General features: G+C 34.9%; 2 protein-coding genes and 1 long non-coding RNA gene across 7 annotated transcripts; all 3 read right to left on the bottom strand.

Annotated features, from left to right (window-relative positions):
* Window positions 1-269: 269 nt before the first annotated feature.
* LOC114391901 lies at window positions 270-1,505 on the bottom strand. The gene is made up of 3 exons (XR_003662198.1): window positions 1,433-1,505; window positions 874-1,245; window positions 270-446 (listed from the first exon to the last, which is right to left on the bottom strand). It is a non-coding gene; the product is annotated as an uncharacterized LOC114391901 (long non-coding RNA).
* Window positions 1,506-10,679: 9,174 nt separating this feature from the next.
* Window positions 10,680-19,494, bottom strand: LOC114393250 (protein MODIFIER OF SNC1 1-like). Of its 5 annotated transcripts, none has more exons than XR_003662508.1 (11): window positions 19,232-19,494; window positions 17,900-17,974; window positions 17,338-17,421; window positions 17,199-17,243; window positions 16,742-17,093; window positions 16,149-16,251; window positions 15,487-15,558; window positions 14,060-15,368; window positions 13,712-13,976; window positions 11,068-13,627; window positions 10,680-10,993 (listed from the first exon to the last, which is right to left on the bottom strand). XR_003662508.1 is itself a non-coding variant. In XM_028354525.1 (10 exons), the coding sequence occupies exons 2-10, from the start codon at window positions 17,929-17,931 to the stop codon at window positions 11,177-11,179; spliced, it is 4,713 nt and encodes a 1,570-aa protein (XP_028210326.1). In that variant the 5' UTR covers window positions 17,932-17,974; window positions 19,116-19,494; the 3' UTR covers window positions 10,680-11,176. The 5 variants fall into 5 exon arrangements, 2 of the variants coding, with proteins under 2 accessions (XP_028210326.1, XP_028210325.1); XR_003662507.1 differs by having other exon boundaries at window positions 10,680-10,982; XR_003662506.1 differs by having other exon boundaries at window positions 10,680-10,979.
* Window positions 19,495-23,988: 4,494 nt separating this feature from the next.
* LOC114394250 (heme-binding protein 2-like) lies at window positions 23,989-25,081 on the bottom strand. The gene is made up of 2 exons (XM_028355926.1): window positions 24,806-25,081; window positions 23,989-24,725 (listed from the first exon to the last, which is right to left on the bottom strand). Exons 1-2 carry the CDS (start codon window positions 25,003-25,005, stop codon window positions 24,284-24,286), a joined length of 642 nt encoding a protein of 213 aa, XP_028211727.1. The 5' UTR covers window positions 25,006-25,081; the 3' UTR covers window positions 23,989-24,283.
* Window positions 25,082-25,906: the final 825 nt, after the last annotated feature.

Raw genomic sequence — 25,906 nt, 5'->3', positions numbered from 1 at the left:
TCCAACAATCAAAAGGTTTAGTGACACCAATTTTATCAGGCATGAAAAATTCAGGGAGATTAATAAAGAGGGTATTAGGATTGGTCTTACATGAAAGATAAAAGGAATAGCAGCCCATGATGGTGACTTCCAATATCTTGCAATCTGCTCATATTTGAATTGGACAAGTATACCAACCAGGTATGGAACAAGAGTTGCAGGAACTACAGGGCCAATCCATGGCCAGGTCAAACCCATTGTGAACACTGGAATTGAGATACTAAGCAGTCTAAGCATCACCAGGGCAGTATCAAAAGAGATTCGCTGTTCCAATTGTAGGCTCGGAGTATCACTGTTGTTTGCAGAAGGATCCAGTTGTTTGGGTCTCATTAAACGGTCTAGCAGAAGAAGAAAAACTGCAACTCCACAATAGAATATTGCTTCCGTGAAGAATAATAGGAGGAAAACTGGAGATAAAAAATGAATGGAAGTTCAGAGTTCGACATTAAGTAAAAAGAAGGAACAGATAAAAGATATTATAAATTTCTCTACAGTTATTAGCTATTTATGTGCATGGAAAGGAAAGGAAAGGAAAAGAATAGTATTTTTCAGAAAATTAAAAAAAGTACAAATTCAGACAAACTTAAACAAACCAAGTTCACACATGCTAATCGTCTTAGTTTTAACTCCATATATTCTTTCAGTATAGTTCAATTGTCCAATGATTCTTACCCACTGTTTTGTACTTATATCATGAAGCAAATAAATGGTTCCTAGTCACTCTACAAGCAAGAAATACACTACACCTTGTAAATGCAAAATCATGTATATTGCATGCAAAGCAACAACACATCACAAAATATAATTTATTTAAAAGAAAAGTTAGTTACTCACCTGTTAATGATTAGTTTCCAGAAATTTTAGGGATTATTTCAGGCAAAATGAATTGAGGATAAAGGAAAGAAGCAACGAGGACATAAGGGACCATAAACGATGATATGCTGATCCGAGTCCTTTTTGAATTTGATGATGAAATGACTTCAATATCTCTGCTAAATGGGCGGTTACAAAATGAGACTACTGGCTTTCTTCCATCCTTTCCTGATATATGAAAACATGAGTTGCCAATTGGAAACGTGTCTTTAGGAGCTTTTTGGAGATCACTGATTTGTGAGTGATCCTCAGAGACAACAACAAGCGCAGTCTGCGGTTTCTGAAGCCTTGCTCTTAACTTTGGTACTCCAAGTATATGCCCATATGATTTGTCTAGAGTCACCTCCAGAAAGTGCATACCAATTATTTCATAGCTAATAATATATTTAGTTAAGAAATCCAATAGGAATCAATCATATCAAAATAGCTAATTCTTTAAACAATGAAGGTAGTTAACTCAGAAAAATTATGGGAAAAAGGAGAAAAATGCCGAAATAGCCCCAACAAAGAAGCAAGCTACCTTGATCAGAAATTGTCAAGTAAGCAACACTTTGCTTGTTGACAAACTGCGATAACCTCAACTGAAAATCAAAGGAAAAGAATGATGTTAGTGGAAAACACGGTCTTTAGTTAAACAATTTCCAATGACAGCATAACGAAATATAATTTATTCCGAAAGAAAAAAGAAGAGAAATGTTCTATAGACATTTAACAGTAGAATTGAAACTAGTAAACGGAACGGACGATTTACATTTCACACATTGATTTTACTCTCACCAATTTTGGGGAAAATAAAGCTATTATAGATTTTCTTGAAAGAGAGAAAAGAACCTGAAGCTATTATAAATTTTACTCTCATGGGAATAATATTTTTCTGCCTCTTCTAACCGGACTTAAATATTAATAGAACGTGCGTTTGCAGAAGGATCACTGTTGTTTGCAGAAGGATCCAGTTGTTTGGGTCTCATTAAACGGTCTAGTAGCAGAAGAAAAACCGCAACTCCACAATAGAAAATTGCTTCTTGTGAGAATGATAGGAGGAAAACTGGAGATAAAAAATGAATGGAAGTTCAGAGTTCAGCATTAAGTAAAAGAAGGAATAGAGAAAATATAATAAAACAACATTTAAAGCAAGCAATGGTACATTCCAGTGTTTGTTGAACAACTCATGCAAGCTCAATTGAAGTTCATTTATGTTTGTTCATGTCTTACATATACAAGTTTGAACGGTCCCTTTGACTGACAAAGTTTGAACAGTTTAAAAATCTACTAATAACCTAGTTCACTTGTGTTTGCAACACCATTACGCGATTATTTGTTATTATTCTTGCCAACTGTTTTCTAATTAAATCATGAAACAAATGAATTTTTTTCCATTCATCAAGGACAAGTAGCTTTGAACAGCATCTAAAAGCAAGAAATACACTAAACCTTACAAATGCTAAACCATGTATATTGCAGGCAAACCAAACATATCACAAAACAGAATTTCTTTAAAAGAGAGTTACTCACCTTCTAATACTGTGTCTCCAAAAATGCTACGGAGTATTTTAGGAAAACAGGTTAGACAAAAACCAAAGAAGCAACAAGGACAGCAGGGCCAATAAACCATGATATGACTTCAATATCTCTGCTAAATGAACGGTTACTGATTTGTAAGTGATCCTCAGAGCCAACAACAAGCGCAGTCTGCGGTTTCTGAAGCCTTGCTCCCAACTTTGGTACTCCAAGTATATGCCCATATGATTTGTCTAACCCTCACACAAATGCACAAACAGAAAAATGTTAACAGAGGTCACCAATTTTCCATAGTCAATAATAACAGATTTATTTAAGAAAACCAATACGAACCAATCATATCAAAAGTGCTACTTCTTTAAACAATGAAGATTCAAGAATAGGTAGTTAACTCATAAAAATACGGAAAAACGGAGAAAGTTTCAGAATTAGCCCGAACAAACAAGTGAGCTACCTTGATCAGAAATTGTCAGGTGAGCAACACTTTGCTTGTTGATAAACTACGATAACCTCAGCTGAATATCGAAGGAAAATAAATGACGTAAGTGGAAACACTGTAGTAGTTTAACAATTTTCAATGACAGCGTAATAAAATAGAATTTATTCCCAAACAAAAAGAAAATTCTGGAGACACTTAACAGTAGAATTGAAACTAGTAATCGGAAGTCGGAACGGACGGTTTACATTTCAGTTTCACACATTAATTTTACTCTCCAATTTTGGGGGGAAATAAAGCTAACAAATATTTTCTTGAATCTGCATCATACGATCTTTATATGTGAAACTGAATTTAACAATGGAAGTTAAAGATTGCATAAAAACATTAAATCCACAAAGAAAAAGTTGAAAGAACCACGAATCTTGAGAAATTAACAATTAGACGAATTCTGAAAAAGTTTTTTTAGTTGGCATTCCTAAAGAAAGAGAGAAAAGAAACTGAAACTAACTCGAGTGTTGTAGTTGAAGAAAACAATATTACAGTAGCAAGAAAAGCTTCATCATAACAACAAGATTATGGAGGGCATTGGTGACTGCAAGCAAGAAAATGGTGAGTGAGAGAGACTTTCTTTCAATTTGATTTGTTTCAAGTTGGGTACGTTTGTATATGTATGTCCTTCGCACCATCGCGGTGCAAATCGTTACTTCCTCCGCAAGCTATGCGCATTCTGTATTCCAAAAATATCATTTTTTTCTCTAAAAATATAAGCAAATTTTATTTTTAATTAATTTAATCTTATTTAATGAAATCACTTCTAAAGTATATTTTACTTTCAATGAGACTTTGATTCTGGAATAATACACCTGGATGGAGAAAATGTGGTTGGAACTCAGAAGAGGAGACTCCATTGAACTTGTGTTAGGTATAATTAAAATAAGTATGATTAAAATTGAATGAAAAGAGGTGGAAGTTACAAGATAAGATTGTTCATTGTGATTTTGTATTTCATTTCATTGAAAATTATATCTTTTATTACCTACAAAATAATTTCTCTACTTAAATACATATAAATACAAAATATTACATGCAAGTAGGCGTTTAATTTTTATTTGAAGAAATTAAAATTTTGTTAGCTTTAATACTCGGATAAATTGAAATTTGATAATTGAAGGAGTTTTGAAGAGAGAGAAAATTCCACTTGATGGACATGTTTGATTAACTGTTCAAAGAGTTTTTGAGTTAATGTATTTTTGAAAAGCAAATTCAGTTTGGTGACATGCAAGGACGGATCCAAGGAGGGCATGCATGGCACGATCCTTTATGTATATATGAGGAATAAAAATATTAATGTAAAAATTATATAAGAAAAATAAGTTTTTAAGTTAATATTTGCTTAACTTTCTTCTACTAGTAGATTATATAAAATTAATAATAAATATTTTTTAAATTTATTATTTATTAGAAATTTGATATTTAAATAATGTTATAAAAAAATTTCAATCCCCTCCTTTGATCCACTCTTGTATCCCTCTCTAGTAACTCAAATTTTGGGAGAAGCAACTATTGGATACTTTTACAAATTCCAATCCAAACATATTTAGTTACCCTCAAATTATCATTCCACTAACAATATGTTTAACTAGGCACACTCTTTTTTCTGCACCATTTGGATACATTACATCTATAACTTATACACAAATTCAGATACAAATCATACAATTAATCAGCTTTGCACGTGGTTATCACTCCTGTTCTCGTGTATTCATGCAGATTTCAATTTTCAACTTAAACAGTGTTGATTTTGTGGAGGAAATTATAAACACAGAGGGAAGAAAAAAGACAATACGTATGCGAAAGAAATAGAATTATTTTATTCTAAATCAAATTGTTCTTAGCAACGATACAATAAATAACAAAAGATAAATTAATTAGATAACAAGATATTAACAAAACAGAATATTAAAACTAACTTGCTCCTTAAATATATGAACCACTAATCCATTAAAACTGACATATTCTTAAAATATAGAAAACCAACTTATTTACTAAATCCTATTTTAAAAACTGAAATAAAATATTATGCAGTTACAAAAGTATATCTTCAATACTCCTCCTTGCTTTTGGAACTGCAAACTCCAATTCTTTACCTTAAGAGTTCAAGTTTGTTGATAGGTAATGACTTTGTAAACATGTCAACCAGTTGATTTTTAGACTTGCAGTAAATTAAGTTCACTTCTCCACTTTGTTGCATCTTTATCAAATAATAGAACTTGATGTTGAAATGTTTAGTCTTCCCATGACACAAGGGATTGTTTGCAATAGCAATGACTACTTGATTGTCAACAAAAATTCCAGTTTTGTTCTTTTGAGCAAATAGAATGTCTGGCCTTGTTGTAGTGGGATACATTAGACATCCAATCAAGCTCCTATAATATCCTTCATCAATGTTATCAACACCTTCTTCCTTGTTGAACTTCTCCTTTTGATTCATTGGTGTGCTAACAGATTTGCATTCCTCCATTTGAAACTTCTTCAAATTTTATTTTGCATATTTCCTTTTTTTCATGTTTAGCATTCTTTCAAGATGACAATGACCAAGTCTCTTGTGTTAGAGTTCCATGGGTGTGACTTGAGTGAAATAGGTTGTATGCTCCTCCTCTGTTGAATCAAATGAGAAGTTTTTATCTTTCATTTTAACCCTTAGAACTTTCCGACCAACAATGTTATAGATAAAGCAATGTTGATGTTCAAAGGACACTTTAAATCCCTTTTTAATCAACTGACCTACACTTAGCAAGTTTTGGTCAATGTTAGGTACATAAAGAACATCTGATATTAATTTGGTATCTGAACACGTTGAAATTGCAATAGTTCATTTTCCTTTTACAGGCATATAGCCACCATTCCCAATTTTGACCTTTGAGACATTAGTTGGCTTCAAATCCTTGAATAGAGTCTTATCATATGTCATGTGGTTCGTACAACCACTATCAATCAACCAACATTTAGAACTACTCCTCATCGAATAACATGTTGCAGCAAAAATATAATCTTCTTCCTCCTGCTCAACAACTTGGGTATTGGCTTCTTGTTGCTGAAATTTGTTTTTACAAATTATAGCTTCGTGTCCAAGCTGATTGCACTTGCTGCACTTTGCGTCTGTCCGTTTCCAACATTTGTATGGTGGGTGACCCAATTTTCCGCAATGCTAACAAGATGGATAATTTTTCTTTTTATCCTTACCTTTGTTTTGGTTGTTTGCATTATTTTCGCTGCTTGCTGGCTGATTCTTCTTGAAAAAAATCTTTTTGCTTTCATCAACTTCATGATGTTTGGCGGGCAAAGCACGTTCGGCAACATGATCTTGCCTCATCAACCTTCGCTGCTCTTGAACTTGCAGGGCATGTAGCACTTCTACCAATGTGATTTTCGACAGATCTATTGTGTTCTCCAATAAAGCTATAGATGCTTCATACCTCTCCAGCACCATTACCAAAAAAATTTCTACAATTCTCGAATCAGCAAAATCACTTCCCAACAACTTTATCTTGTTGGCAATACCCAACAATTTGTTTGACTATTCTTTGATTATCTCTGACTCTTCCATCCTTTGAAGCTCAAATTCCTTCCTTAAATTCAGCACTTGCATGCTTCGTATTCTATCATCTCCAGCGTATTCCTCTTTTAGATAATCCCAAATTGTTTTGGATGATTTAAGAGTCATGATTCTGGTGAATATCATTTGTGAAACACCAGTGAACAAACATGACCTCGCCTTTGTCTTCTTCATCTTTTTTTCCTTGTGATTTTTAATTTGGGTTATGGTGAGATTTTCAGGCAGCGGATATATTTCATAATCATCTTTCACAGCATCCCACAAATCTAAAGACTCCATGTAGGATTGCATTTTCACTTCCCAAAGATCATAATTCTCTCCATCAAAGATTGGAAGAGTTATGTGGGAAAAACTTGCTTCACCTTTCATGGTACAGGTCCCGTAAGAATAAGGCTCTGATATCAATTGTTGGTTTTGTGGAGGAAATTATAAAAAACAGAGGAGAGAAGAGAGACAATACGTATGCGGAGAAAATAGAATTATTTTATTCTAAATCAAATTGTTCTCAGCAGCGATATAATAAATAACAAAAGATAAACTAATTAGATAACAAAATATTAGTAAAACAGAATATTAAAACTAACTTGCTCCTTAAAGATAGAAACCACTTATTGACTAGACTAATCCATTAAAACTGACATACTCCTAAAATATAGAAAACCAACTTATTTACTAAATCCTATTTGAAAAACTAAAAAATAAAATATTATACAGTTACAAAAGTATATCTTCAACAAACACGAAGGTGGGTACATCATACAAACATACATAGAAGCAGGACGTAACTAGGACAAACAAATCATAAGGGTTCTAACATGTATGCAGAAATAGAACTGCAAACAATATCCCTTCAATTGCTTTTTCTGTATTTAAAATCCTCATTCACAAAATCTAGCAACCACAATCAGTATTCTAGTTAGAGGATCAGTGCCAAAAAAATGTAAACCTTACATCATATGTTGGCATCACTTCATAGTTGAAGAAGCATAATGTAGGAATCTCATGAGGAAGCTTGAGAAAGACCAAATACAAATCACAAGAAGGAGCTGAAGGATGGTTGTAAGTCCTAACCAATTACTGGGGGTTACAGGCAGGTTGCTATAGACCGTCTCAGCTTCCGCGAGGTCAAATAACAGAAATGTTAGCCTACTTGATGCTCTATGTATTTGGTGCAATCTATATACCTGCGCATTTAACAATTTATTAGTTTGTTCATCAATTGAGAAGCAAGAATAAGAATATTTGAAATTTGAACATTTTCAGTTGATTAAGAGCCAGTGCAAGAGACAACTAAGGTAATTTAAATTTTTAACAAACTGAAAGAATCCAACAATCAAAATGTTTAGTGACAATTGTTAATAACGAGGGTCTTAGGATTTGTCATACATGAAAAATAAAAGGGATAGCATCCCGTGAAGGTGACTTCCAATATAGTGCAAGATTCTCAAATGCGGATTGGACAAATACACCAACCAGGTATGGAGCAAGAGTTACAGGAACTACATGGCTATTCCATTGGCCAGGTCAAACCCATTGTGACCATTGGAATTGTAATACTAAGCTGTCTAATCATCAGGGAAGCAATAGAAGAGAAGTATTCCTTTACCAAATGCAGGGTCAGAGAATCGCTGTTGTTTGCAGAAGGATCATCCAGTTGTTTGGGTCTCAATGGTCTAGTAGAAGAAGAAAAATCGCAACTCCACAATAGAAAATTGCTTCTTGTGAGAACAATAGGAGGAAAACTGGAGCTTAAAAATTAATAGAAGTTCAGAGTTCAGCATTAAGTAAAAGAAGGAATAAAGAAAAGATAATAAAATAACAATATTTCAGGCAAGCAATGGGACATTCCAGTGTTTGGGGATATTCTGCTTAAAGCTTCCATCATTATTGTAACAATATACCCCTACCTAATTCACAGAAGTTATTACTTAAAGCATGAAACAAATGAATCTTTTTCCACTCGTCAAGGACAAGTTGCTTTGAACAGCATATCAATGAAAGACACTACACCTTATAAATACTAAATCATGTATATAGCAGGCAAGAAACATATCACAAAATAGAATTTCTTTGAAAGAGAAGTCACTCACCTGTCAATGATTTGTCTCTAAAAATTCTACAGAATATTTCAGGCAAGCAGATTAGAGGAAAACCCAAAGAAGCAACAAGGACAGCAGGGCCAATAAACCACAATATGGTGTTCATAGTCCTTTCTGAATTTGATGAATTGACTTCATTATCTCTGCTAAATGGACTATTACAAAATGTGACTACTGGCTTTCCATCATTTCCGGATATATGAAAACATGAGCTGGCAATTGGAAAGGTATCTTTAGGAGCTCTTTGGAGATAACTGATTTGTGAGTGATCCTCAGAGCCAACAGCAAGCGCAGTCTGCGGTTGGAGCCTTGCTCTTAACTTTGGTACTCCAAGTATATGCCCATATGATTTGTCTAACCATCACATAAATACACAAACAGAAAAATGTTAACAGAGGTCACCTCCAGAAAGTGCATACCAATTTTCCATAGCCAATAATATAGTATTTATTTAAAAATTCAATTGGAACCGATCATATCAAAATCGCTAATTCTTTAAACAGTGAAGATTGAAGAATTGGTAGTTAACTCAGAAAATTATGAAAAAAATGAGAAAAATTCAGAAATAGCCCCACAAAAAAAAAAAAGGCTACCTTTATCAGATATTGTCAAGTGAGCAACACTTTGCTGGTTGACAAATAGCGATAAGCTCAACTTAGTATCGAAGGAAATAAATTATGTAAGTGGAACAATGAAGATACAGTAGTAGTTATGCAATTTTCATTGACAGCATAATTAAATAGAATTTTTTCCAAAAAAACAATCTAGAGGCATTTAACAGTAGAATTCAAACTAGTAACTGACAGTTTACATTTTTTTCACACATTTTACTTTTACTCTCACCAATTTTCGGTAAATAAAGTTAATACTTAATATAGACATTGTTGAATCTGCACCACACCACACCACACGACATTTATATGTGAAACTGAATTTAACAAAGAAAGTTAAAGATTGCATAAAAATGGAAAATCCACAAAATGCGGTTGTGATAAAAGTTGAAAGAAATCAACCGTGAATCTTGAGAAATTGAAAATTAGATGAACTCTGAAAAATGAAAATGTTTCACTTAGCATTCCTAAATAAAGAGAGAAAAGAGACCAAATCTCGGGTGAAAGAAAACAATATTAGCAAGAAAAGCTTGATCGTCAAGTAAAGTAGCACGCACAACACACAAGTCAAACACACTAATACTAATCTTTTTCTTTATTTAATTTAGCGATAAAGGATAGACAGAACCAGGTGCACACCTTGGGATTTGTGTTGAGTTGAAAGTACAAAAAAGGAAAAGATGAGGAGCAACCCATTATGACGGCCATTGGAATATTCGGTAAGCAAGAAAATGGTGATGAGTGGCAGAGAGACCTTTTGATTTGCTATTAGAATTTAGACTTTAATTAGTTCAGTTAGTTATAGTAAGTTGTAACAGATATACTTAGTAATAGTATTCTTGTGAGGACATTTCAACTTGTGAGTGATGATTTTGTTCTAGTATCCATAAACGAAACCAAACCAAACCAAATTGGTCTCACCAAGAAAATCCAAGAAACTCGTTTTGCTTCACTTTTCGGGTTTTTTAGTACAGTTTTCAATTTCCTTTTAAACGATTTGAATTTGAACACCCCAGTCTCACGTACCATTTCCAATTCTCACCCAAAATTCAGGCTTGGTAATCTTTTTTAATTTAGTCGCTTCGTTTTCCAATTCAAGCTGCATATCTTAAAATATATTGCCTCGAAGAAATCCCACTGACTCTTCCAATTTAAGCCCTTAAAAATAATTAAACTCATAACAAGCAGTAAAACATTTTTCATTTTTTAAAATTATTACTTCATTGAATTATTAAAATGAAAAAAGAGCACATTCTTTTGAAAAGAACAAATAACTCAGTTTGAGTTTAAATTATTAAACCGAGGTAGGCTATTAACATCCAAAAATCTCTCCAATTCATTGTCTGTCCAGTTTTAACAATAACAAACGCACGCCAGAAGAAGAAAAAAAAAAACAAATGAACAGTGTTTGAACTTTGGTAGCTCACGTCTTTGATGAATTTCTGACAAGTCATTACCTAATTTCAAATAATAATTTTTACTCATACTGCGCAAACGCTGGAGCAAATTTCATATATTTTCCACCAAAAAAAACGCGGAAAAGGGCACCGTAGAACACACATGTTCTCTATTTGGTATCTCCATGTTATCCCTAGCAATAGACACGTTGAAACATGTCAAGTATTCCATACTTTCATTAAGAAACAAAATGCCATCAAATTACTAATTTTCAATCAGATACACTAGAAAAATAACAATCAACCACAGGGAACTCTATCCACGAAACCCTCTTCTGCCCCCAGCCCCCCACAAAAACGGGGACACCATCTTCACCGTTCTTAGCCCTGCTGGATACATACTGACCATCAGAACATAATTAATACGACTACATTTACAGAAGTCAAACAAATCTAGAACCTAGATTGCATATACCTGAAAACACGGCTGACTATAGCAGCACAGTTGATGGATGTATGGCTTCTGATGGATGACACAAAAGACCACCTTAAGAAAGTCTCTCCACTACCGATCAACTTGGCATCTAATCAAAAGCTTCAAAACCACCCTGGCGTCCATAAGAGTTTCCCCCACCTCGGCGTGAGTGAGTTTGACCTCTCTCCCTAAATCTTCCCCCACCATGGTTACCATTTTTAGGTCGCTCAAAGTTGTCCGATTTTCCATCATCATATGAGCCAACGGGGTGATACTCATAATGCAAGTTTGGACCCTGCCTTTCCCGGTTTGTAGGTTGATTATAATGTCTGTTATCTTGGGTTGGTGGCTTTGAATCTCCATGTGATTCATGTCCTCTTCGAAACCGATTATGGTTTACATTTTTGCCAGACCCAGAAGATGGGCGTTGATTGTGCAAAAGATCTGCACTTGTTGGAGTCTGCTCAACAGAGGTAACAGATACCTGATTTGGGGAGTGGTGATGCCTTTTTGATGGAGCATTTTTTCTCTCTCTTTTACCCTCTTGATTCCCAAAATGAGGAGCTTCTCCAGCCTTGGTCTTTTCAGAGACTGATTGATCATGGAAAGGTTGGGAGACGTGAGCATTGGAACTCTTGCCATGGCTCACTGGAAGAGATTCCCCATCATGAGTGGGATCCTTTTTGTTAGCTCCAACTACTGAGCTAGCATTTTGATCACTTGATACGTTTCCTCTGTGATTATTAGATGCTTGAGATTTAGGTTGCCATTGAGACATCAAACGTTCTCCAACAGCTCGGTCATCTTTAGAAGCCACACCAACATCGGGTTGACCGTGCTCAGAGGAGGATGAAATACGCATTTCAACTTTCCCTGGCTCCCCAGAATTTTTTTTGTTATCAACATCACGGTTCCCCCCAGCACCCTTGTGCCCTCTGAAAGGGGGCCGCCTCCCTCTACCTGTGGCTGAATAATCTTTAATAACAGGAGCTGAGCCCAAAGCAGCTGCATTATTGCTGTTAGAATTGTATGAACCATCAATATCACCAGAGTCATTAAAATGCTTTGTTTGTCCTTTCACAAAGCTTACTTCAGCCTTCTGATCATGATGATGCTCTGTTGGTTCAGAGTTTAAATCATGGTCCAGTCCATCATGCACCTCATGTACATTAGTTGATTCTGTTAGATTCCGTTGCCGCCATGATCCATGTGCTTTTCCCTGCTTAATATGCCTTCCATCTTTGTTTTTAGACTCCATTCCAGAACCCACTTTTCCAACAACTAAATTGGTATGCTGAATGACCTGGGGGCCCAGTGATGCCGAATCAACTCTCCCAATGCTATCATCAGTAGGAGCCTGACTGCTTGATGAAGCTACCTGTTGTATGTTTCCTTGCTGAGCCATTTCTTTTGCAACAGGTTTCGGAACATACCTCTCCATTTCTGCCCTCTTATTTTTTAAATTATGCACCTGCTGCTCACTCTTTAGAGGATTAACTGCCTCAATTTTACTTATCTCACTCAATTCATCCACGATCTCACTCTTGCTCTGAGGTTTAACAGGTGCCCACATCACAGCATCAGTCCCATGGGATTTCTCTGCCGGTCTATTGGCCTGCATATTTTTTGGCATCCTACGAGAATGCTGTGATTTCCACTGGCTATTCATTCTACCATGGGATTCCTCATTTGCTAAATATCTGTGTTGCTCCGAAAACTGATTTGGATCTTTAGACAAGGGTGCTGGCTGAAGTGGGCCCTGATCTAACTCAAAGTCTGAAGCCTTGGACTTATCACTTTCAACTGAGCTTTTGGAAAGATTGGATTCTTTTGGTATTGCCGATGGTAGTGCAGCCTGAGATGAACCTTCTTCATGTTTCTGTTTGTTTTTGCCATTCCTGATATTCTTCTTTTTCAGATTTACTGAAGACTCAACCACAGCAGCTGAATTCATGGATAAGTCAGAGCCACGGGCTGAACCAATGTCGTTTGTAACACCACCAGAAGATAGAGAAACATCAACCCTTGTCTCATTCTCAATTTTCAAGGCAGTTGAGGTGGTAGAAACAACCTTTTCACTTGATGTTTTCTCTAAAGGAAGATTTTGCTTTTGTTTATAGTTCATTCGCCTCTGCTTTGAGGGGACATTGTTATGCACATTAGTAGCATCAGCATTATTAATATCCTGGTGCAGGGCTACTGCTTGATGATTCAGAATAGGCTCTTTGCCAGAATTCTTAAGTGTCTCTACAGTTGGCTCACCAGACAAGACTGGTGATTTTTCCACTTTACTAATGCTGGGGTCGTTTGTAGCTGAACTGATGGGTGCAAATTTGCCTGCTGCAGTTGTAGACTCAGAAGGTTGTAATTCCTCTTGCTTATTCTGGATGGCAGAATTCGTAGTATACTCTTTCTGAGTTGATCCATCCCCTGCTTGAGAACGCCTGTTTAACTCATCCAACTTTGCAAGAGCTTTAGCCTTTTGCTTTCTTATCCGTTCCTCCTCTTCTTCCTGCAGTTGCTTAGTCCGTTGCTTGGCTAACTCTTTCATTTTGGCACGCTGACGAGTTTCAAAGTGTATTACGTAAGTATTAAATGCAGGTAGTTGAGTGAGTAGTAAGCATAGAAGAGGTATACACACTACCTGTGCATGGTTGTCAGCAGGATCAGACCTGGTTTGAACAGATTCTCCAATGTGCCTGGCTTTATTAAAGGATCCAGACCTATCATAGGTCTGAACAGGTATTTGATGATCACCCACAAGAACATTCGATGCTTCCAACTGTGCACCTGATGAAGCTGAAGAATCTTCAACCACGGATTTCTTTCGCCAACCATCAGCATCTTGATTGTTTGATCTTCCTTTGTTACGATGGTCACCTCTACCATGCATTCCATGAGCAGCTTGCCTGTGAATAAGCACTTCAATATTTTTCAACAAGATAAATGAACCATAATTACAGCAGTAGACACCTAAAAGTTATGACCAAACCTGGATGTGGCCGTTCCACTGAAAGATAAGGATTCAGAATTCTTTTCTGCACCTGCAGCGCCCATTTCATGATGGGCAGGATTTATGATTTCCGTGGCATGCGTTCTGGTTGGAAACACAACATCCGCACCAACTGCATTTTCCACATGGTTTATCGGAGCATTACTGGCATGAATTTTATTCCTTTGCTCCTCTCTAATTCTAGCAGATGAATTATCCCTGGCTTTTGCATTTAAACCCTCTATCTTTTGAATCAGGCTGGCATCTTTTGAAGCAGATGGTTTTGAGGAGATTTCTAGCATATCAGAGGCAACACCATCCAATTTCCTTGCTGAAATATCATCAGATTTTTTTATGTTTCCTGAACTTTCGGGAAATTTTGCCTTCATCACAGAAGAACTAGATACTTGATTTTCTGAAGACTGAGAAGAAACTTCACCACGAGTACTTGTCCTCAAATCCCTCTCCTCATTCTTTCTGTAATTTGATCTCTGCTCATTCTCCCAAACAGTCATTCTTGGTTGTCCCCTGCCATCAACATGTGTTGCATTGGTTGTCTCTGAATCCTCCCAATTTGTTGGTTCATTTTTCCTATCTGATTCATGATGCTTAAGAAGAACTCTGTAAGGTCCAGCAGTATCCGAAGGATGACCAGATTCCACTTGCTCTGAGGTCAATTGCTTCCCAGCATTACCATATCCACCAGATCCACCTTGTGAATTGCCAGGTTCGGGGGGATTTTGATTTGAGTACCTATTATAGACAGGGGGTCCAGGAGCCATTCCCATGAAAGGAACATCTCGTTCATTTGAATTGCAATAGCCCATTGGAGGACTGTAATATCCCTCATAGACCATTGAACCAGGGAAAAAGCCAGGTCTCATAGGAATGCCTGGACGAATAAAGGCATCAGGCATATGAGGCCTGTAGACATCTCCATTCTTATGGTGCCCTCTTGGTCCAGCTCCAGGAGGAACTGGGGGTGGTGGGTTTGCAAGACCAGTAGGAGGCATATGTGGACGGTAATATGGAAATGGTTCAATTGGAAAGCCACTTGGAGGAACAGGATTTCCAAATGGAGGACCACTAGGAGGACCCCTGAACCAAACACGGCCTTGAGGGTTGTTTACAGGAGGACCATGCCAAGCATCAAATGGTTGAGGAGGAATACCAGCATTAGGATAAGGCTGGGAATTTCCCTGCCATTTCTCTATGCCTGGCCTCACACCTTCCTCGTTATAAGCCTGATTATCTCTCCTCCAAGAATTTACAGTTCCACCCTTAATATTTGCATTTACAGGAACATCATCTGAAATACCAGCAGCACAAAAGATCATCACAGAAGGAAGCAAAACCTATTAGCAGAAAAAGGCAGAATAAAAAGTGAATTAAAACATTAGTGTAACAGCAAGAGCATGCACACATACCAATAACAGGGATCTCATTTATATCTTTCCTGAGTTCAGAAGACAAGTCAGGGTGAGCTTGAGAACTGTGGTCTGCCAATGGTTGATGAAAAGAAAAATTATTAAAAATTGGAAGTATAACCATTCAACAACTAACAATAAAATTACAACCATATTTGTCCCACTTTAAAGCCAATGTGGCCATAGTGCAAGATGAATTTCACACTCCACTTTTACACAAAACACTCATTTCAACACATAGTGGAAGCTGAAAACTGTAAGTATGTATTCATTAAATATAAGTGAATCCTCTTCCAACCATTCCTAATATCACACATATAGCTCTGTTTAGGGAATGTATAAAGGAATTTTAATTATAAAACCCAAGGACAAAATGTGCTGTCAATAAACCACATATATATGTTAAAAGTTAAAACCTTTAATCTTCTTGGCATAGTAATATAAAGAGACTCAAAGTGTTTAAAGGGAATAATTGGTATCCTTCAACATAAACAACAAATCCTAGAATTTCAGTTAAAACCATTATATTGACAATAACCACTACTAAACGATAAATACATGTTTAAACAACTATGACCATAAAATGTACACCTATTGTCCATAAAAAAATATTCTATTTAAAAAAGCAATCACCATAATAGTAATACAGAGTATGATGATACCTTCCAACTCAGAATTCAGGACAGACTTATCTTTATCAGAACCAAGGGTTGGAAAGTCTCCAGAGCTTAGAGAAAATTCTTCATTCTTGGGTTGTGTAACTCCCTGCAATTTTGTACCAAACTATTATAAGCGGTAGGGCTAGCAATGCATGGAAACTAAAGGCAGCCATAGACAGGTAGACCTACGAATACAAGGAGGACAAAACATCTATTTTGATAGTAGCCCAGAAAATAATGTATATATAAGATGTTTGGAATATCTATAGTTTTATACCCAGGTCTTAATCAGTAAATCATAGTCATACAAGAAGATAATAGGTCTTACCACATAAATACCAAATCATATCTACAAATATATGCATTATCATAAAAATTATATTCCACAACAAGGTGTGCACCTTCCCCCAACCAACCAAAAGTAGGTAAGAAATGGAAATTTTTACAAGTGAAAATTCCAGTGACAATAATTGTAAAGACAAACATCTTTAACACTAGACTAAATCAGCCTATATGATCATAGAAACAATGAATAGCAAAAAACTACATTTAAAAAATTCTTAAAAACTACATTCAAGTTTCAAGCAGAAGCCTACCAGTTTTTCTGTAGTCCTAGCAGCATTCCAAGCACTTGAATTTTCAGTTAAGGGTTCAGCAAATCGAGACAGCTGTGAGCTACCAGGTCTTGTTTCTGCACTGTGAGGACGCAGTGATGTCAGTGAAGACTGATTTGTTGACAGTGCCCCAGACGCTGATGAAGGCCGAGAATTTGACCCCCATGAATTAGCAGTAGGCTCAAGAACCCTATCACTGCCAGCAGTGGAAGGCCGTGTGCCGCTTCCACCAGATGATGGACGGGCACTGAGGTGACTGGGTGAACTAGTACCGCCATCAGTATTTGGGGACAGAGAAGACCCCCATGATTTACTACCCCAGCTGAGTGTACCCCTAATAAAAAAAGATCACACAAGCATCAATAATCTAATCTAAGACTAGAAGAACAAATGAAGCAGAAAATTTTATATTATTCAGGTCTATAAAATATATACTCACTTGGGAACAATCTCCACATTTGGGTCCAGACCATGATTTTCTAACCTTGAGAAAAATAAGAGGGAAAATTTTCAGATGGTAAACCAATTAGTTAACTGAAAACTGAAAAGAGAAAAGTGTTCAGACAGAACTTAATTACCTCTGACTGGGTAAGTTGATAGGTTTTGGAACTGCAACTTTCCCTAAAACAGTCATACCACCTCTTCTGGAAGAAGAGGCCCATCTGCAACAGCATTAGCATATTATCAATTTCAATTTTCTTTTAATCACTTAATAAGTTAATAAATTTATAACTCATGAACACATTGGGGAGAACTATGATAATTTATAACAAACTAAGTAATGGCCCAAGTCAGATAATGGGGCCAAATGGACCTTAGAAAAACTATTGGATCGTGTAACAATGCCTGAAGAAACATATGATCCAAATTCTAAATACTTAATTGCAAAAGACAGTAATAGAGTAATAGGTTACAAGGAAGGGGAATTTGTTATGCTGAGTTGACAAATCAAGTTAGAAGGTTAGCAGAATATAGGGAGGAGGAGGAGGAGTGAGCATGCGAGGTATGCTTTTTTTCTCAGTTCTTTTTAATTTGAATAACACGCATACACTGGTTTCTGGTCTAGTGTCCTGCACACGACCCAAAATCCTAACCATTAGTTCATTTTTAGTGGCTTAAAGCACTCAAATTGAAACATACCTTCGCTCCCCACTCAACATGCTTGAAGTCATAGCCTAGTTGCCGCCACACGGTCATTCAATCCAATTGAAAGGCCTGATAAGAGAGACAGAGAAACATAATTCAATTGATAAGACATACTGCAATGAATTCATACAGGTAAGAATTTAAGATGTACAATAATGTCAACATTAAACCTGTGAATGTTTAATAGAAATACTCTTTTTCTCAATGTATTCTAGTTCTAACTTTAGGATGCCATTCATCCATAACATCGTTCTCAATACATGCATTTCACACAGTCACCAAGTTAGGCCCACAAAATGTTAAATTTCAATGGCAGAAAAATCCATTGCTGTCTTCATTATTTTCTCCATTTATTATCAAATCTCACCAGTCTCCAAATGGAGCTGAGCCTAAAATGGTAAACATGACACACAGTTCATCTGCTCTTGGTCTCAGTAAGATTATTAACTTACATGAAATAGAATTAGACTCCTCTAAATCGCAGGGAACAGTTCAGAGTGTAAGTTAATTCTGTTGGTTGATGAAATAGTGGCAAAATACATGTGTGTATACAACACAAAATGAAATTCTTAAAAATCTTAACCATTGATTTTCTAAACAATGATTATACTTATTCATTTCACCCAATCAGCCAATCCCATTAAATAATATCTATGCTTGCAGTTTTCCCATCCACCTATGTAGTAATGTTCTATTAAGGGTTTCTATTTCTAAAATCATGTTTTCCACCGATGCATTTAATATCATGCAGCTATATTCAAAGTTCAAATGACTACAAAAAGAGTCTGAACTTCATGCAATGAATCGACTTATATAACAACATATTCCAAAACCGCTAACATTCAATTCCACCAATCATTTTGTCAGTTCCATAGTAGTGATCTTATCATCAAACCAGAGATCCAAAAGCAACACAAACTTTTCAACAACGGGCACTCCTCAACAATGCTATCATATGCAAGTTAAGCCCCACAATCACACACGCACAACATCTTCAAAAATTAAGAAAACAGGCGTCCAATTGAAATTCAGAAGCATAATGACAATAAATAAAAAAGGCCTTTGGATCCTTATATTCCACAAAAGTATGAAAAATACAAATAAACGATTATACAAAAACACTATGGCGATAAAACATACTCTACACGGGTCCATTTTAATCTCCAACAATTAAAAAAAAAACATGTATATCAAATCCCACAGCAGTTACAGTTGCAAAAATGCCAGTTCTAATTTCCTGCCCTCGAAATACGTGTTTTTTTATCTTCGTTTCCTCGGAATGAATCGCCGATGAGTTACATGTTGTAAGTGGAAACGAGAGTGTACCGGATATAGCTGGAAAATCCGTCGCCTCGGAGAAACCCTAGAGAAGCAATTGCAGAAAGGTGCGAAGAGAGGGGAAGGGTAAAAGGGGAATAATATGCGATGAAAAGTTAGGGGGAATTTGGTGTGAGTTTAAGAGAGGGAGATCTGTGGGAGTTAGAGGCGATGGGTTTCGGATCGGAGAGGAAGAGAAGGGTTCGCTGGAGAATGAGAAAGAGAAAAAAGAAAGAGCTGAAAGACGTAACAGTTGAGTTACCTTACCATCCGTGAGAAAAATTGTTTATTCATATAGGGATGTAGGCCCATTCTACAAAATTACATTAATTAAGTTTTATTTTACACGTCATACCAAAGTTATACCACATTTATCAAATTTTAATACTATAACTTGTTTTACAGTAATATTTTATTTTATTTTATTATGTATACTTTTTCATTATAAAAGTAATAAAATATCAAAAGTTATTAAATAAGTGAATAAGTTAATTAAGATCGAAGGCTTGATTCCTTATTTAGATAGGAAATTACAATGGAAAGTATCACTTTTATCATAAAATCAATTTGATGAGAAGTGATTAATTATATGTTAAATAAAAAACTTTAAATATCTATTATTTTTAAAAGAAATTAATAAAATTGAGAGATGTCATAATATTAAGTGTTAGTATCATATAATAAAAAAATCATGAGAAGTATTTATAATTTTGAATCCTTCACCAAATTTCTCTAAACAATATTTTTCTGTAAACTGTAGAATACATCGGAGGAGTAGATAAAGAAATTAAAAAAAATCCATTAAATGATTAGTTGTTTGTTTATCTATATATGCATGTGGCTAATTAATGTTAAAAAAATTATGTACTCATAATATAAATATACATAGTCATTCAATCTAAACTTATTATATATAATAAATTTGTTAATTTTTAAAATAATTATTTAAAAATAATTCAAAAAATAATTTATGAGATAAAAACTCAGACATTAAACTCATTAATATTTGAGTTGCTGAAAATATTTGTTGCACAAATAGTGGATAATTTTTTTTTGCCAAAAAATAGTGGATAGTTGGGAAATGTCAAATTGCAGAGTAAAAAGCATAATACCTTTACTACGTCACCAAAAAAAAAACCTTTACAAAAGTATTTAAATTAAATTTGATAGAAATATGAATTGAATTACAGAACATTTCATTCAATATTTCTTTTTAGATCTTAATTTATCGTTAATTTTATTTATGGCATGTAAAATCAGTGGTCAAAAAAATGTATTTGAGAGTCTTTAGAAATGAAGGTGGATAAGAATAATTTTATTATTCGTATTGGTCCTATATGGCTTGAATGGAATTAATCAAATGCCTAATGTGTTGTTTAAATATTTAGATTCCAAACAATAATATATATCATTAAAAAAAAGTTTCCAGTTTAACATGAACCGTGTACTTTAAGAAAGTAGCTCCGTTATCAAGTGAGAATATACCCTTAAAAAAAGCCATGAAAGGTATCAATCATGTTATTAATTGTTATTTATTTTCAATAAATATTAGATAACTATGATTAATGAATATTTAATAATAATATAAATATCATTCAGAAAAAAATACATATAAATATTTTAATTTCCAGTGATTAATTTAAATAAAATTAAAATGATTATTTATTTAAAAATCAATTGAAACAATCTCATTAAATTATAAATTGTTTTTACTGTTTTAAATATTTATAACAAATCACTAAAACTCTATTTCTTTGTATTATAAATCTGAGTCTTATTTTTAAAAACAAGACAATTTCTATACATATTCTTCTTGCGTGTTTCTTCTTCATTTTTAATATATACTTTACAAAATCTTATATCAAATCATAAAAAATTATGTTTCTTCTTTAATCAGCTATCTGATATAAATAAATTTTAATCTTCATAACCTTTTAATTAATAATAAAATTCCTTCATATAACGAGATATAAAATATTTATAAATCACCATTAAATAATATTTTAATAAAAAAACAGCTTTTCAATTTCATATTTCATTTATAGGATGTAATAAATAGTTTATAATCCTCACACAAATGAGAAAGAAGAGACAGTAGTTTGACTAGTTTATGTCAAATTATAAAAGTACTAATACAATAATATTAATAGTTAATAACATGTAAGAAACTTTTGTTCGATAAGGAATTAAATTTGATGAAAAAAATGAAGTTTAATATTTATGCACGGAAGATATAAAATAAAACAATTTTACATCATTGTTTGATCATATATTACAGATTTACTGTTTGAATTATTTTAAGATAATTATTTTAAAAATTAATAAATTTATTATACATAATTAGTTTTGATTTGATGACTTTGTAAAACATTTTAACCTAGCCCGTTTTCTCAAAAAAATGTTGTAACTAAAAATAAGTTAAAAATGCCACCAAAAAAAGTTTTAAAAATTTGATAAAAAGAAAAGAAGTTAAAAAACAAAATTAAGATGTTAAATAAATATGAGACGAAAAATATGTTTTAGTTTTATATTTTGTCTACTCCTTATACAAATCAAAACAAAGGATTTTTCTCTTTCCCTCCTTCCCCTTGAATCGTGCTTAAGGTAAATTCATTTCATACCTGTAACTACAACTTGTAAATCTAAACGTTATTTTTTTAGGGATAAAAATCTAAACCTTATCTTTTTTAGAGAACTTGCCAACTTTGGAAAAAATTTCTATGCAAATCAAACCGCCTTAGACAAATTTGTTAATATTGGAGTGACTGAGACTTTGGAGCCTTTGATTGTGTGACCACATGAATAGGACAGTGACAGTTCAGTTTTGTCCTGGCTACTGCTGGGAAGAGGAGACCCCAGGGATGATGCCGACCGGGTCTTGGAGATGTTGTGGTTGTTGTGATAGATCACTCCTTCATGTTTAGTAAGAGCTGAACCAGAGTTTGAAATGCGAGGGAAGAATCTTATGGTTGGGTGGCTTTGGAATACAAATTGGACAGCTTTGATTAGGAGCAATGCAACCAACTAATATCAACATGTTGTGACATGATTGCCAGATATCTTAATTATATGATCTGCAGTTCGATTTCTAAGCCTATGTATAAAAGAGTAGCTATTAGGAGAGATTCACCCTTTAAATAAATCTCACTACCTTGAGATATTAGTGTCTAACTTTCAGCTGAAAAATATTCTGACTTCACAAAAAGAATGCAAAGAACTAACTGTTGTTGCTGCTTCGAACTTGGGCAAATCCAAAGTGTCACATGACTCTCATTTGACAGTCAGACAAAAAATTGCATAGCTGGTTCATTTTCTGGTATGGGTAAGGGTCGAATCATTTGTTTGTACTTTATATAGTGTTTATTCATTTATTTAATATATATTTTTCTAGCTGTCTTTAAGTCTATACAAGACGTGTTAATCCAAAATTACATCATTTTCAGCATGGCAAATGTTAGATTAAGTAATCACTGAACTAAGAAATGAGCAGTTTGGTTTGGTGGCTATATGAGGTTACTTTCATTCTGCTCATCTGTTCTCCAAAAACTGTCCATGAAAAATTGATACAAAAAATTTTCAGTCTCTCAAACGTTAACATGTGAAGCCATATTACCTCTCTGATTATTAACATTAACATTCAGATAAAGTCCCCCTTTTCTTTATGGTAGAAGTGGCTATCAGACAACCCTGGCTCCCGGACAGCCACAAGAACACAGAGGGAGGCGTTGTTGTAGGTTCTGTTTCTGTGATGGCTGCTAGGAACCGTGTTTCATTAGGTACCTTGCAGACAGAGGTATATTCATAATGACAGTTTGGCAATGGCTGGTTGCAGTAAAAATATATTAACTATGATCCTAGCCCTAGGCCAACCTCAATCTCAAAGATTACTCTTACAAGTATGCCTGTGAAAGTCCGAGAAAAAAGCACCAAAATGGACCATGAAAAGTTGTGACTTAATAAGTGTTCCCTCGACCCAAAACAACTTTTCGGTCTAAATTTTTTCTTTAGATAAGAACCAATTCGACAGCAACAACTTTTTTATTGCAGAAAAAAAAGACCATTAAATTTCATCCAACAAGTCAATCCATTCAACAACCTAACCACGTTTTCTGTTATTTGGGTAAATCACGGTGATAGTCTTGATTTGAGTTAGTTTAAGTCATAAAATGTAAAAACAAAAATAATGTCAAAATGCCTTTCTTTCACTACTGGTTCTTACAAAACTTCGCTTGCCAGCAAGGTTTAAAACTGACGAGCACATTACATGATTGAAAACCACATTGTCACAACAATTGCAAGCACAATTTAAAACCTTCACCTTCAACTTGCTCGCAAGCCAAAAATAGTGCTTCTAGTTCTAGGACAGCCACTTAACAAGACAGCAGCTTCCCATCTTTTCCCACACTCAGTACTTCACTAATAGTTAGCCTCAAGGGGTGTGCAAAAACAAGTTTGGTAAAACAATCGAACCGAACTAGTTTCGAACTATTTTAACTAATTCGATTTTATATCCAAATAATCAAACTGATTTAGAAACTGATTCAAAATCGAACTGATTTTAAAAAATTGATTCTGAATTGAACTAGTTTTTAATCAGTTTTAAACTGATTTTAAGAACCGAACCAGTTTCTAATTGATTTTCAAACTAGTTTTTGAACTATTTTTACCAAATAAAAAAAAATAAATGAAAACCAATTTGGTTAACCGAACTGGTTTTATAGAAATAATTCGATTAACTGAATTGATTTTATAAAATAGTACACTCCTTTTTTCTTAGAATGAGTTCGGATAAAACTAATTTGAATTAGGTTCAGATACAATCTGGTTCAATCCGAACCAATTATTTTGCACACTTTCAAGTGAGTCAATATCTTTTCCATGACATGATCTGTGGAAACGCTCACATAATCCTATTATTTACACACACAACAAGTCTATGATGTTCCAGGATAGTTACACAATATAAACATATCAAGAGAGCAAATTGTTACATTTAGACAGAACCTGTACAGGAAGGCAGGTAATCACAACTAGGAATGCACCCTGCCATTCTCCCTTCAATCAATGCGCGGCAACACCGACCGACTTGCAGCCCAATTCAGGAGCATCAATGTCCACCCACACCTCGTTCTTGCGCTTGACAATCCGGATCGGAGTATTGTACTGCGCAATCGAGTAACCACGCCCGGTCTTGGACTCAGCCCAGGGAGACCTACTCAGGCTCGTGGCGAGCTTTTCAGCCTCCTTGACAATCCTCTCATCCTTGGCAAATCCAGAGAACTTCCTAACCGCAACGCAGTGGCTGCTGAATTCATAGGGCTTGATATTGAGTTCTGGAAGAGGCACCGGAGGATCACCTTGGAACTTAACGGGTAAGTACAAACTAACGTAATAGCCTTGGGATTGAAGAGGACCCGCTCCGGGGACCGCGGTTGTCAACACGGGAATAGTCATTGGAATTCGAGAGAAATTCAAGTTGGCACCTTCTGTGAACTGGAACAACCTGCCAGATTGGGAAACACGGGAATAGTCATAGGATTACTATGCGCAGTGGAATAATTAAAAAAAAAATGAATTGAATACCTGTGGAAGCCATTCCAGGTGGCTTTTTCGAAGGAAATGTCGAGGGCAGGAGCGGACATCCAAACAGAGGTACGATAGAGCCTGATCTCGAAATCGGACTCGGAGTGTACTACTGTGTGTTGCGGTGACTCGATCGCACTGCAAACTATGGCCAAACACAACACGTTCACTGCCACGCTCAACGCCCTTGCCTTCTTCATTCTGCTTTCCTCTCTCTTGCTGTTAACTACCACTTATGCCCCTGCCCTGCGTTGCTTGGTTGCTCTCAATACTTTGAGTTTTGAGACCATACCCTTGTCGTTTATTGAGGCTTGCGACGTTGCCGTTTCGGGACAAAATAATTCCATTTTTTTTTTTATCCAAAATATAACCTACTGAATTTGCATGTCATGTACAAAAAGTCAAAAACAATGATAATATTAACGTTCTACATTAGATTTTTTGTCGTCTAAAACATTTTAAAAAGTTCCGTAGTTTTCTTTTTATTAGAAAGATTAAAGTTTAATTTATATGTATTCTCTTTATAATATGTTTTACTCAAACATCTATTAAGAATATACCAATTTTCATATTATATTAACGAATGAGTTGGTTTGGTGAAATGATTAAATCCTATTGAATGTTCTTGTAAAAAAAGTATTTTTTTTTAGTTGTAAAAAAATTATACTAATAGTACCTAGAAATTAAATTTTAAAAAATTAATATGTAAACTTACGAGCCTAAACATCACTACACAGATTCAATGTTATTAAAAAGGTGAAAAGAATTTGTTGGATGGAATGACCTTGAGATATTTTAGGCACGAATGGAAGTAGGAAGGTACATACTCATATTAAAATTTGTGAATATAAATATGAGGTAAAGTCTCACATCATGAACATCATTTAGATGAAGACAAAACTCATAAATCTGAACTTTAAAGTTTTGAGTTAAAATGTGGTGTTAAGTTTACTAATGTGGTTGTTCATGACTCATTGGTATAAATCTCCTTGATATTTACCTCTAGATATCACAACAATTGGTATTAAAGCCTAATTAAACTTGATGACTGGCTCGGACGAGTATGATGACAATTGTGGATCCTTAGCTTGGGGATCCCTT

This window comes from Glycine soja, chromosome 17, assembly GCF_004193775.1.
Source record: "Glycine soja cultivar W05 chromosome 17, ASM419377v2, whole genome shotgun sequence".
NCBI classification, from domain to species: domain Eukaryota; kingdom Viridiplantae; phylum Streptophyta; class Magnoliopsida; order Fabales; family Fabaceae; genus Glycine; species Glycine soja.
This window is presented reverse-complemented; position numbering and strand designations above follow the sequence as displayed.